Raw genomic sequence first — 14,149 nt, forward strand, 5'->3', positions numbered from 1 at the left:
TGGTTGTGTTTTTGCTTTGTTTTACAGGCTTTTTCTATGTGATCAAGTTGCTTGCAACTTCTACACTGAATTTCAGGCCTATACCAGTAGTACCGTTCTGAATGAGTGGACTTCTTGTAGTGAGTGCATGGTGGAAACTTCTTTTTGGCAACATCCTTCTTTGGCTTTTCTTTCTTTTTAGACCAAGGCTTCTTCCCTTGTAGCTTGAGCTTAAGCTTTCTTTGCTTCTAGCTTGAAATGCTCCTTTAGGATATTCATCCAACCTATTGGCCCTTCTTTGCTCTTGTGCATAAAGAGCATTTATTAGCTCTATTAGAGATATAATTGATAGGTCTCTAGAGTCCTCTAGAGAAGAAATTTTTGAGTCATACTTCTCTGGAAGGGTTGTAATAACTTTTTCAACTATCCTTCTGTCACTAAACTCATCTCTAAGGAGTCTAATGTCATTGACAATGGCCATTATCCTATTAGAATATAACTTGATGGATTCAGACTCTTTCATTTTTAGATTTTTGAAGTCCTTCTTTAAGTTGATCAACTACTGTTGCTTGGTTTTGTTTGACCCCTAAAACTCTTTCTTAAGCTTGTCCTAAGCCTGCTATGGAGAGTCATGGGCCATTATCCTTGTGAAGATTGCATCTAAGACTCCATTTTGTAGACAAGAAATTGCCTTATATTTCTTGGCACAATCCTCATTGTGCTGCTTGATCTGAGCTATTGTAGGATTAGCTCTCAAAGGTGGTGGCTCTATGTCAGCTTGAACTATACTCCAAAGGTATGAGCCTGCAGGTATGTCTTCATTTTCACTGCCCAAATGTTGTAGTTTTAACCAGTAAAGACAAGTGGTGCTGGTGGTGAGAAACTCATACTTTTGCAGCAACAAAAAAGGATTCTGTTTTTTTTTCCTTTCAAACACACAACACACAAAACACACAAGTAAGCAACTCACAACAAAAAGGCCCTCAAAGATGATAGACTCTCGATACCATTTGTTGAGTTTTTGATAGCAACCAAGAATCAAAAACAAAGAAAAATGGTATTGAAAGAAGAAAAACAGAAGCTAAAATAATTCAAATGAGAGGAAAAACTGAAAAATTTCTCATATCCTTTTTTGTTCAAAATACATTACTTAAAACAACTCCCTTAATCTTGGGACAATACAAACAAACCTCGCGGCTGGACTCAAAAAAAATTCAAAGAAAGAGTTATATTATTTATAAATAGAAAGATTTTTTATTCTTTCAAACTCTCATTTAGTTTATGCTTATTTTGATCAAAGGATAAATCTTTCTTTTCTTTGTATTTTTGTTTATTATATCTATTCTATTGATTGAATAAGTGATGATCTAATAGCTCTTACTCAAAGAATCTTTGGACTTAGTTTGAAGGTTTTATTGAATCATCGCGGTTCTGGTATGAATCTGAAGTTTCAATTGATTCATAGGGTCTTAACAAGAGAATTCCTATAAAAAAAAAAGAAAACTAGAATAATTGCTTGTGCTTTTGTATAAGCTATAAAATCAGCTTAATGATAACCTAAGCACCTACTAAATCAGCTAAATAGATGACTTTCCTTAAGAACAACAAAATTACATCCTAGCTAACATAATTAACTTGTTACAAACACAACTAACTAAGTCTAAAACCAAAAAAAAAAAAAAACAAGGCTTCATGCTGTTGCATTGCAAGCCAACTTTCTGGTGCTTTAAGTCATAAAAAAAAAGAGCACCTACTAATTATACTATGTTGCTTTAAATTCTCAAGGAAAATGTATTCTGAAATCACTTCAAGCCTTGAGAATTTCTGGTGCGGTCAGAAGGCGAATGAAAGGAAGATTCATTGGTGATCATGGGATTATCTCACAAAATCTAAAAGGGAAGGAGGGCTTGGGTTTAAAGAACTTGAAATGCTTAACTTGGCTTTGTTGGAGAAACAATACTGGAGGTTGATACGCGAACCTGATGCTTTATGGTCTTGGATTTTAAAGGGCTTCTATTTTCATAACAAGGTTTTTCTTGAAGAAAGGAAAGGTCCAAGGGAATCGTGGGCTTGGAGTAGCTTGGTTGAAGCTAAGGAGTTAATTAAGAATGAGAGTATGTGGCAGGTTTTTAAGAGGGATAAGGTGAATATTTGGTATGACAAATGGGTTTATACATACTAATATAAAGCTAAAGTGTTTTTTAAATAATAAATGGGCTATATCTAGCCACGCCAGATTTAGACCTTAAGCATAAACTGTACCACATACATATTATCGGTAGTTGGTATGGTCCAGGTGCGGTCCGCACACCTCGTTAGATTGTTTACCTGTTTGTATTAAATTATAATTTAAAATTTTGTTTCAATAGTTCTCTTTAAAAATATATATGTCAACATTTTAATTGAAATAATTAACAATATTAACTATTTAGACTAACTAAAGATATTTTAAAAGTAGAAGAATCACATTATGTAAAAAATTAAAAGTATATGGATGAAATCTAAAGTTTCAGCAGAGTTTAGAGGCCAAAATTAAAAATTGACTATTGTCTTATAATGTTTCATCTGTTGGTTCTTCTAGAAATCTTAGCCGTTGCAATCTTTGGGTTCCTTCTCCGTCGGGGGTCATTAAATTGAATACGGATAGGGCAAGATCTTTGAATTTGAGATTTGCTTCTGCCGCTATTGTGGCGAGAGATTCTATGAGAAGATCGCTTGGAGGTGTGGGTAGGAATATTGGTAGATGTAGTGGTGAGCAGGTAGAGCTTTGGGCGATTTATGATGCCCTTGTTTTGGCTTGGGATGTTAAATGGGATAATATCATTGTTGAAATGGATTGTGCCCACGCCCTTTCAACAATCTTGAATGATTCTCGTGGTAAGTCGGATAGGGATTTAGTAATTAGAATAAATGAACTTTGTAGTAGAAAGTGGCAAGTGGTTTTACAGAAGGTAGCAAGAGAAGCTAATGCTATAGCTCACATATTGGCTGGTGCAATGCAAAAGAATTTGTATGGGTCTATCAGGTTCAAGGAAATTCCTACAGATATTATTGAGCAAGTTCGGATTGATGGGGTCTCAACTTAATTTCACCCGTGTATGATATTTGACATGTCATCTCGTTAATTAAAAATAATTTTTAAATTAAAAATTTTTAATTTAAATCTCTTTGGAAATTTTTCTTTCAGACTTAAAAAAAAAAATCTATAAATACTTAGTTGAAAGTCCAAAGTTGGAGACCAAATCCCTATTTAAGGGACAATTATACAACATGGAACATATGAATCAACTATTATTATAGTTAAAGGCTAGACATACAATTTTAAAATTTCTTTTCTCAAGAAGAATCTGTAATATTATTACCTGATTTCGTTTACAAATCTACTCAGCTGTGAGTCTGGTGAGGTGACAGCTCTTTTATCAATAAAATCAAAGGAAGTCATGCATCTTGCTTAGCTCTTCCCTTCAGCTTGCATCTTGTTTAAATCACGCCGTTCCAAAATCCATATCCATAGTCCTCCATTTTGCTTATTTCCTGGGGTTGAAGGTATTATTCATCAGCTGCTTTTGAATATATATTGATTAGCTCAGATAATTGAAGAAAAACAAAGGAACCACCGGCCATGACAGATGAGAGAAAGACCATTGAAGAGGTCGAAAGCAGTCCTTCGAAGACAGATAAAGTGGATACGATCCATATTCATTTATTAATTATGTAAGGATAAAAATAAATTTAAAAATATCGATTAGATTGAAAAACTCATTTAAATTCATAAAAATAAAATTATATTTTTTTGGTTTGAATAGTGGATGTCAACATTTTAATTGAAATAATTAATAATATTAACTATTTAAGTTAACTAATCACCTTATACGAGTAGAGGAACTTTGTATATAAAAAGTTATAAGCATATGAATGAAATCTAAAGTTTCAGCATAGTTTAAGGACCAAAATTAAAATTTGACTAATGTCTTATAATGTAAAAAACAAAAACAAACAAACATAAAAGAAATTAAAAGTTAGGCGTCAATTTTTAAAACTTTTAACCTATTCAAATTATATATAAAACTATGTAATATTTTAATCGAAAAATTAAAAATATTAACTATATAGACTAATAATAACATTACAAAAATATAAATACCAAATTATATTAAAAATTAAAATATAAAACTAAAATATCAAATTTGTGCCTAATAAAATGACCAAAACTAAAACTATTCTTCTTTAACCTACGTGTTAGCAAAGGAGGGTCTTTGGAGGACATATTAATTTATTTCCTTTTCTAAATGAAGAGAAAAAATATCACTTATTAAAGGCCTAAATATAAATTAGACTGGGCACATTCTTTTTATTTTGTATTTATGATGTTTTTGTCTTAATTTATTACTTGAATTTTCATCATTTATTCCTTAAATTTTGGGGATGTTGATTATTTTTTGCTTATTTCGTTGAAGGAGTTATTCATCAGGGTTAATTTATAAGAATATGTTGATTTTCATTTTTTAGAAATTATGTTGAAATTCTTTAAATTTATCGATCTATGCGGTTTTTGAAGAGAGACAAGAAAATACCTCTTACAGGGTGCGTTTTCACTGCCACATCACTCAAAACGTACTATGTAGGACGCATTTTTAGTCTTGCTCCTAAAAATGCGTCCTACATGGTGCCTTTTCACTGATGTGGTACTGAAAATGTGTCCTACCTAGAAATTGTTTTTTTTTCTTGCAGTTAGAAATTAGAAGTTTGTAGATTTATTTTTATTCGTGTTTGGGATAGACATGGTCATAGTTTTAAAGAATGTTTAAATTTATGGTGGTGTCGTGGAGTCGGGTGACCTACGAATTTTATCTGCCATGTGAGTATGGAGCCATCACTAAGGAAGCCGAATCACGTTGCAACTCAAGGTCCCAGTTGACAGTGATTATACGGTCTAGGGTTGAAGTGTAACTAGGGCTTCAAGTTTACAAAGGTTATGCTGTCAAAGGATAGAGTATAAATGGGCTTCAAGTTTACAACTAGTTTTTCTTCGTTAAAGGTGGATGGTTTATAAAACCCAAACAGAAGTATGGGGAAGAAAAACGCAGTGGCCTTTTAGTATAATCAAATACTTTGTTTTATCCATGTCCACCAAAGGTGGTGACCCTGTTATTTAACCTGTGACATATTTAGGGTGTAACAATTTTACTAACAAGGTCACTGGCTTTGGTGGACATAGACAACACGGATTACTTGATTATACTAGAAGGCCTCTCCGTTTTTCTTCTTCGCACTTGCGTGTGGGTTTTATAAAGAATGCTCTTTTAACGAGGAGAAACTGGTTGTCGTGGCCGTATAACCATCGTCAACTAGGTCCCCAGTTATTCTCCATCCTTTGATAGCATAACCTTTGTAACCTTAAAGCCCTAGTTACACTTCAACCCGAGACGATATAATTACCGTCAACTTGGACCTTGAGTTGCACAACAATCCTAGTTTCTCAGGTGATGGTGTCATACTCACACTACAGGTGAAATTTGAGGTCACCAAGTTTCATGACATCACCATGAACCCAAACACAACTTAAAACTATGGCTATGTCTCCCTTAAAGCGGGAGAGAAAAAAGTTTTTAAAGCCTAAAAAATTCAACTCGCAAGCAAAGAGAAAAATAAATTTTCGTTTATTGAATTAATGGGATAAGAATTTGCATTCATATAAAGGATAGGGCAGGGTAAAAAGGGATTTTTTATCTTGGAAATCACGGGTTGCAAGGGCTCAAAGGCAGAAGCAATAGAGTTCGTCGTGGTTGAAATGGTCAGAGAGAAAACACAAATTGCAGGAGGTAAGGATGGAGTTTGACTCTAAAGATGCTTTTGTAGTTCTATCAAGCTGTATAGCATACAACTTGGCGTCAACTTCACTTTTACATGCTCTTAGTCAGAGAAATATAAGGCAAAGTATGCAATGCGTGAAACAGCACGTCCATGTAAAATCATGGCATCTGTGAGGAAGAAGTCATCGTTTTGGACAATTCGAAAGTTTACCATGCCATATACATGTGTTTTAGATGGTATGTACCACGGTGACCAACTTCGACACGAATTGTAACATTTTTTCTCGACATTCTACTACATATGGTGACCCAATTTATTGTTTCTTAGGCATGTCAAAATATCATCCGAAATTGGATTCGAATATGATATCTAACTTTATATTACCTATGGTCAAAGCAAGTCCTAGGATTCTGGTCCTTATTTTGATCGTATACATCCGCAACGAGTTCAATTACACAGTATCGTACCAAAAGGTATGGTTGGCAAAATAGAAGGCATTGGAGAAGATGTACAGTGGGTGGGAGAAATCCTACAATGAATTATGGCAATGGTGTTAGGTACTGGAGTGGTACGTGCTAGGTTCTGTAATCGAGCTGCAAATGGAGCCTGTGTATTACGACGACCGTTTGGTCCTTGGAAAAAAGTGTTTTCTACCATTTTTCCTGGATTTTCAAGCAATGTGTAACTGCATTCTGGTACTGTAAGCCACTTGTACAAATTGACGGCAGACTCCTATACGGGAGATATGAGCATAAGTTGTTAATAGCTTTTGCATATGATGGTAATCGAAAAATCCTGCTAATAGCTTTTTCAATAACTCCGAAAGAATTCAATGATGACTGAGATTTCTTCTTAACTAATTTGAGAAGGCATGTTGTGTCGTAGCTCAATATGTACATCATTTTCAATAGGGGCATCAGAATACGGGCCACTTTCGAACGACATTCAAGTCTGTGGAATTGTGCACACCATAGGTATTGTTTGTGTCACATAGGGTCTAACACTATGGGTTGATACCATAAGGATGTGGAGCAGCGACATGCCATTAACATGGGTACGTTGTGCATATAATTGATTTCCTATAAAATAGTTTGGCATATACATTTTAGATCGCTTTTCTTGAATGTGTTGTTGATTTTCATCGATAGAGTACGACTCATCCAACATTGTTTCCATGAAATGTTGGAGAGATTGCAGGCTGTAAACCAACTGGAAGCACGGTACCTTGATGGGATACCTCTAGAGAAATGGACGTAGCCGTATGATGGAGGAGTAAGATACAGGCACATGACCTCAAACCTAGCAGAATGCATTAATTCTATATTGAAGGGGACACGTCATTTTCTGGTAACCTCGGTGGTCAAGGAAACATATTTCTGATTGCGGGCTTGTTTCCAAAACGGGTTGAGACATACGCGGGACAACTAAAGGGCGGTCATGTTTGGTGCAAGTTGATGTTAAAAGATATTGGGGAAAATGAAAAAATCACGAACTCAATGACTTCAGTGTGTCACTCGCAACCAAATCTAGTATTCTGGGTTAAGCAGCCCGTTAGACCCAACCGTGGAGTTATTAGTGGAGTGTACCGCGTAGACCTCATACAAATGACATGCGACTGTGGGGGGTTTCAAGCACTTCGTTATTCATGCAGACATGCAATTGATGCATGTGCCTCAGAACGTATGGATTGCATGACCTACGCATATATAATGTTTGGAAATCTGAATTCTCACTTGTCCTTGATGAAAGTGTCACAGGCCAAGGTGTAAAGCCCGTGACCATGGCATAGGATGCGCCCCATGTAGGTCTATCGATTAGATGGGGATTATTTAGCCCACGAGAACTGGCCCGATTCCAAGAACTATTTGAGAAGCCTGTCAAATTAAAGCTTGGTTGGCCTGATAATGAAGATATGACAACATAAGCTATTTTTGTAAGTAGGGGAATTATATCTTGTAGATTTGATATGATATGATGTAATCTAGTAAATCCCAAAAATTAAGGAATAGACTAATCTCGTCCGTCGATATAAATGTATATTGACCGTTGGTTTTTGGGGAGCTCAACTATAAATAGAGAGCCTCCCCCTCACTTATAAATCATTCATTGTAAGTTGAATTTTTAAGAGTAATTGAATTCTTTGAGCATTTACTCAAACACTTTGTGTGCATTCTTTCTGTGACTTTTTGTTGTTCTTTTGTAGCTTCTTTTGGCACAATTGCTTCCGCTATATAAATTGATGCCTTAGAGGAATTCTAAAGGAATCCTCACTTTTGAGAGTAAAGGCTGACTTAGACGAGTTTGGACGAACGGATCGCCTAAGGCCGCATGGATTGTGAGATGAAAGATCTAGCCCCGTGACAAAAGCATGTGGCTGCCTACCTCGCAAGCTCCTTTCGAGTTGGGACTCTTCTGATCAATTCTCTACTTTATCAAAATTTTGCACCTAACAAGTCGACGAAAAAAAAAAACATGAATGAAAAAGTAATTGAAATAATTGTAAATTTTAAACTCATAACATGATATGATACAAAGCAAACCAATTTAATAGATTTGTTTGGTATATTATAAATAAGTGTAGATTTAAGATGTAATACAAATTATACAATTTTAAAATTTTAAGCCTACATTCTCATGTTTCTTTTTCATCGTATATGTATAAATTAACCTATTCATCAGCTGCTTTTGAATATATACTGATTAGCTCAGATAATTGAAGAAAAACAAAGGAACCACCGGCCATGGCAGATGAGAGAAAGAGCATTGAAGAGGTCGAAAGCAGTCCTTTGAAGAAGAAAAACAGCTGCATACGATCCATATTCATGCATGCAGATAACGTGGATAGGTTTTTGATGGCTGCTGGTTTCATCGGAGGAGTTGTCGATGGCACTGTTGCACCCTTGATGATATATTTGAATGGCCGTTTGTTTAACAATCTTGATGCTTCAAGCAAAGATGCAGCTGCAGATATGGTCACCCGCAACGTTCACCATGTACGTTATTATATTATTTTTCACTAGTTACCCTCTTGCGTTCCTCAGACTTTCATGAAAAGCTTAATAAACTTAGAACATAATACGTACTGATATCTGACATAGCTTACTACTTAGAAATTAAGTAGTATTTTTTGTTAAGATTCTTTTGGTTTGATTTCGTGGCTGATAGGTTGCATTGTTACTGATTTTGACGGCTTGCGGGGGATGGGTTGGGTGTTTCACAGGTAAGTGAGTTCGAAGTGAATATGGTATTGAAAGTATTAAAAACTAGCCATATGCTAAGCCATTCTTTTCCTCTCTAACTTTCAGAAGGATTTTGCTGGACAAGAACAAGTGAAAGACAAGCCACAAGAATGAGAAGTAGATATTTGAAAGCTATTCTAAGGCAAGATGTAGGCTACTTTGATTTGAACGTAACTAGCACAGCTGAAGTAGTCACAAGCGTTTCCAACGATAGTCTCATAATTCAAGAAGTTATCAGTGAAAAGGTTGTCATCATTTTTATCAATGCTTTTCCGATATTCTGATTACTTTTTGTCATGTTAATTGACTTGTTTATTATATGTATCAGATTCCACACTTGATTGCAAGAGGTACTTCATTTATTGGAGCTTACATAATAGCTTTTCTGGTACTGTGGAAATTAGCTCTTTTGATTTTTCCATTTGTACTGTTGCTGGTGATTCCTAGTTTAATATATGGGAAGATTTTACTGAGTCTGGCAAGGAAGACACAAATGGAGTATAAGTTGGCAAGCACAATTGCAGAACAGGCAATATCTTCAATAAGAACTGTTTATGCCTTTGTTGGTGAAAACAAAACCTCCATTAAGTTTTCTGAAGCTCTACAAGGATCTGTGAAATTGGGGTTGAAGCAAGGGTGGGCAAAAGGTTTGGCCCTTGGAAGCAGTGGTATTACTCACCTTATTTGGGCTTTCGTTACTTACTATGGTAGCAGATTGATCATGTATCATGGAGCCAAGGGAGGAACTATTTACATAGTGGGCACCTGTATTACTTTTGGTGGACAGTAAGAGTTTTAACCTTGAATGCTACTAATTTCATCTCTTTCTGCATAGTTTTTCATTGAGATTTTTAATCATATTTTCTCTTTTTTTTCTTACTGAACAGCTACCTTGTTGCTAGTTTATCTACCTTGATGCCTTTATTTGAAGCATGTTCAGCTGCAGAGCGTATAAATGAAGTGATAAAAAGAATCCCAAAGATTGATTTAGGCAATATGGAAGGGGAAATTTTGGATAATGTTATGGGAGAAATTGAATTCAAACAAGTTGAGTTTGCATATCCGTCAAGGCTTGAGAACATAATTTTCAAGGATTTTAGTCTCAAAATTCCAGCAGGCAAGGCTGTAGCCTTGGTAGGCAGTAGTGGATCAGGAAAATCCACAGTGATTTCATTGTTGCAAAGGTTTTATGACCCAATTGGAGGAGACATAGCTCTTGATGGGGTTCCTATTAATAAACTGCAGCTCAAGTGGTTTAGGTCACAAATGGGATTGGTCAGTCAAGAGCCTACACTATTTGCAACCACCATTAAAGAGAACATACTTTTTGGCAAGGAAGATGCTGAAATGGAAGAGATTATTGAAGCTGCTAAAGCTTCCAATGCCCATAATTTCATATCAGAGTTGCCTCAAGGATATGACACACAGGTTAGTCTGCTAATCTCTTGCATTTTATATGCTTATTTTGATCAAGATTAAGAATCTAATAGAGTCTAAAGATAACTTTTTATGTGTGAACAGGTTGGGGAGAGAGGGATTCAATTGTCTGGTGGCCAAAAACAGAGAATTGCCATAGCAAGAGCTATAATAAAAGCACCCAAAATCCTTCTCCTTGATGAGGCAACAAGTGCATTAGACTCCGAATCCGAATGTATTGTGCAAGAAGCTCTTGATAAGGCCTCGGTCGGGAATACAACAATAATCATTGCACACCGCCTTTCTACCATTAGACATGCAGATTTAATTGCAGTTGTCCAAGATGGCCAAGTCACGGAAACTGGTTCACATGATGAGTTAATGGGAAATGAAATGGGCCTTTATCCCATGCTAGTGCAACTTCAACATACAGAACAAGAACAAGTTAAGGAGAAAGGTGATAAAGATTTGTCTACCAATGCGATCGACATAAATGATGCTAGCAGTCATCGACTTTCTTTAGCAAGCCGAACAAGTTCAGCCAATTCAGTAGTAGCCAATCATTCTTCACTATGTGAAGAAATGAATGTTGAGGATAAAAAGTTGCCTGCACCATCTTTTAAGAGATTGTTGGCCATGAATTTACCAGAGTGGAAAGAAGCAATACTGGGATGCTTAGGTGCAGTCTTATATGGTGCAGTGCAACCACTTTCAGCTTTCACAATGGGATTAATGATATCAATGTTTTTTCTCTCAGATCATGGTGAAATTAAAAAAAAAGCAAAGGTTTATGCTTTGAGTTTTCTTGGGATTGGTTTGTTTTCACTGATAATTAATGTTATTCAGCATTATAATTTTGCTTACATGGGGGAGCACTTGACAAAGAGGATTAGAGAGGGGATGCTTTCAAAGATACTGACTTTTGAAGTTGGTTGGTTTGACCAAGATGAGAATTCTAGTGGCACTGTTTGCTCTAGACTAGCGAAAGATGCCAGTGTGGTAATGTTTTTTCTTATAGATTAGTAAGAGTGAACTTGTCAGCATTCTTAGTCATAGACTTTGCCTTACTATATTGTCTGAGATGTTTGCAGGTGAGATCTTTGGTGGGCGATCGGATGTCTCTTCTCATGCAAACCATCTCCGGTGTAACTCTAGCTTGCGTCATGGGGTTATTCCTTTCGTGGCGACTTGCCCTTGTGATGATAGTGCTCCAGCCATTCATTATCTTTAGCTTGTACACCCGAATGGTTTTACTCAAAAGCACGTCTAAGAAAGCCATCAAAGCACAACAAGATAGTAGCAAGCTTGCTGCTGATGCGGTGTCGAACCATCGAACCATCACCGCCTTCTCATCTCAAGACCGAATTCTGAAAATGATGGAAAAGGCTTATGAAGGTCCAAGAAAGGAGAGTGTTAGGCAATCTTGGTTTACAGGTCTTGGATTTGGATCAGCTCAATTTCTTACAGCATGCATTGTGGCTTTCAATTTTTGGTATGGTGGCAAACTCATCTCTCAGGGATATATCAGTTCGGAGGCTCTTATCCAAACATTCCTCATTTTGGTTAGCACTGGACTTGTAATAGCTGAAGCTGCAAGCATGACATCAGACTTGGTCAAGAGTTCCGAGGTTGTTGCATCTTTGTTTGCTATCTTAGACCATTGTACAAGAATCGGACCCGATGACTCTAATGGTTACATTGCCGAAGAAATTACAGGCCATGTAGAAATCCATGATGTCGATTTTGCATATCCCGCTAGGCCTAATGTGATCATCCTAAAGAACTTCTCATTCACTGTTGAAGCTGGAAGATCAACAGCATTGGTAGGACAAAGCGGTTCTGGAAAATCAACAATCATTAGTTTAATCGAGAGGTTTTACGATCCTCTCAAAGGAGTTGTGAAGATCGATGGTCGAGATATAAAGTCGTACAACCTAAGGACATTGAGGAAACACATAGCACTTGTTAGCCAAGAGCCAACATTGTTTGTTGGCACAATAAGAGAAAACATCTTATACGGAGCATCAGATGAAACTGATGAATCTGAAGTCATTGAAGCTGCTAAAGCAGCCAATGCCCACGATTTCATTGCAGGCCTTGGAAACGGTTACGAAACATGGTACGGAGATAGAGGAGTGCAATTATCCGGTGGCCAAAAGCAGCGGATCGCAATCGCCCGAGCAGTACTAAAAAAGCCTACAATCTTACTACTAGATGAAGCAACCAGCGCACTTGACAGTAAATCTGAGAAAGTGGTACAAGAGGCATTAGAGAGATTAATGGTGGGGAGAACCAGTGTTGTTGTGGCACATAGGCTAAGCACCATTCAAAACTGTAATCTTATTGCCGTGTTAGAGCAAGGGAAAGTGGTGGAGAAAGGTAACCATTCATCTCTGTTAGCCAAGGGGTCAACGGGAGCTTACTACTCTTTGGTTAATCTTCAAAGAAAAACCCATAATTCTACTCAGTCATTTAAATAAACTTGGGGTATTTTAGATAGAAAAAAATCGACTCAATCACTCTTGATACCATGAAAATCATTAGTGTAAAAGTTTTCTTCTAAATAAAAAAACAGTAATATAAATTTCCTCTGGGTGGCTTCTACTTCTATTTTCTTTTTCTTCACCAGCCAAAAACTGGTTACTTTCCTACCAAAGTCCTAAACTATCAAAATTAAAATTCAATGTATTTCCAATAAAACATCTTTCCTCTAAACTAAACTTAAAACTTGAAAAACTAATTTAAACTCAATAAAAAAAATAAATCTTTCAAATTTAGATTAATTAAAAAAAATCATTCGGCCTAAATTGAAATTGGATCAAATAACAACACAAATTTTCTTTTCTCAGTTTTCATTTTCTTTGGTTTTGATTTTGACTCTCCCTCACGCACCAAATTTTCTCTCTGTTAATATTTCCCCTCTTCATTCTTTCTCTGTTACTCGACCGAACCATAAAAAGAAAAAGAAAAATAATAAGCACAGAGGATCGCGAAAAAGAAAAAGAAAAAGAAAAAGAAAAAGAAAAAAAGAAGATCGATCTGGTTTAGTTTCTGTTGAAAGGGTATAGGATCCTTGATCCATCCACTAAGAAGATTGTTGTGAGCAAAAATGTGAAATTTAATAAGGGCAGTTGATACGGGGGTTGCGCGCGGACCAAGATCGAGTTGCCAAGTCACGGGAAACTCCTACGAAAAACCCTAAACAATCAGATCTGAAACGAAACAGAAAATTAAAAGATTAGATTTTTGAATTTTCAGATCTGAAATAAAATCCCCAAAACAGTAAAGAATCAAATTGAGAATAGAAATAAGTGTTAATAAGGAATCTTGAAACCCTAGAGGAGATTGCGATTCTGCCCAATTGAACACCAAGATAGTTTTCCCCAAATTTCGACAATCTGATTTCACCCAAAAAGAGTATGGAAGAGCCCTAGAAATTGGGGATTTTTTTTGGGCTGATTCCTTAAGATAGAAAAAGGCTGAAAACACAATAAAAAAACAGAAAATAAATTAGATAAAGATTCAGCACAAGCAAAAATAAAGAAAGAATTGACAGTAAGAACTTAAAAGATAAGTCCTAAGAAGCCTTGAAATCCCGAAAGATCTCACAACTCCCTTCAAACGGCTCTAATCTCCCCTCCAAAGAATATCAATGGCAAGAAGAAGGTTGAAGATGACTCCCACAATCAAAAAGATTGTTA

At 36.2% G+C, this 14,149-nt stretch overlaps 1 protein-coding gene across 1 annotated transcript; it reads left to right on the forward strand.

Moving 5' to 3' along the window:
- The first annotated feature begins 7,920 nt into the window (after positions 1–7,920).
- On the forward strand, positions 7,921–13,052 carry LOC105798282 (ABC transporter B family member 15). The gene is made up of 7 exons (XM_012628288.2): positions 7,921–8,786; positions 8,959–9,013; positions 9,099–9,277; positions 9,361–9,818; positions 9,920–10,460; positions 10,554–11,447; positions 11,540–13,052. The coding sequence occupies exons 1-7, from the start codon at positions 8,535–8,537 to the stop codon at positions 12,926–12,928; spliced, it is 3,768 nt and encodes a 1,255-aa protein (XP_012483742.1). The 5' UTR covers positions 7,921–8,534; the 3' UTR covers positions 12,929–13,052.
- Positions 13,053–14,149: the final 1,097 nt, after the last annotated feature.

This window comes from Gossypium raimondii, chromosome 9 (assembly GCF_025698545.1).
Source record: "Gossypium raimondii isolate GPD5lz chromosome 9, ASM2569854v1, whole genome shotgun sequence".
Lineage (NCBI taxonomy): Eukaryota > Viridiplantae > Streptophyta > Magnoliopsida > Malvales > Malvaceae > Gossypium > Gossypium raimondii.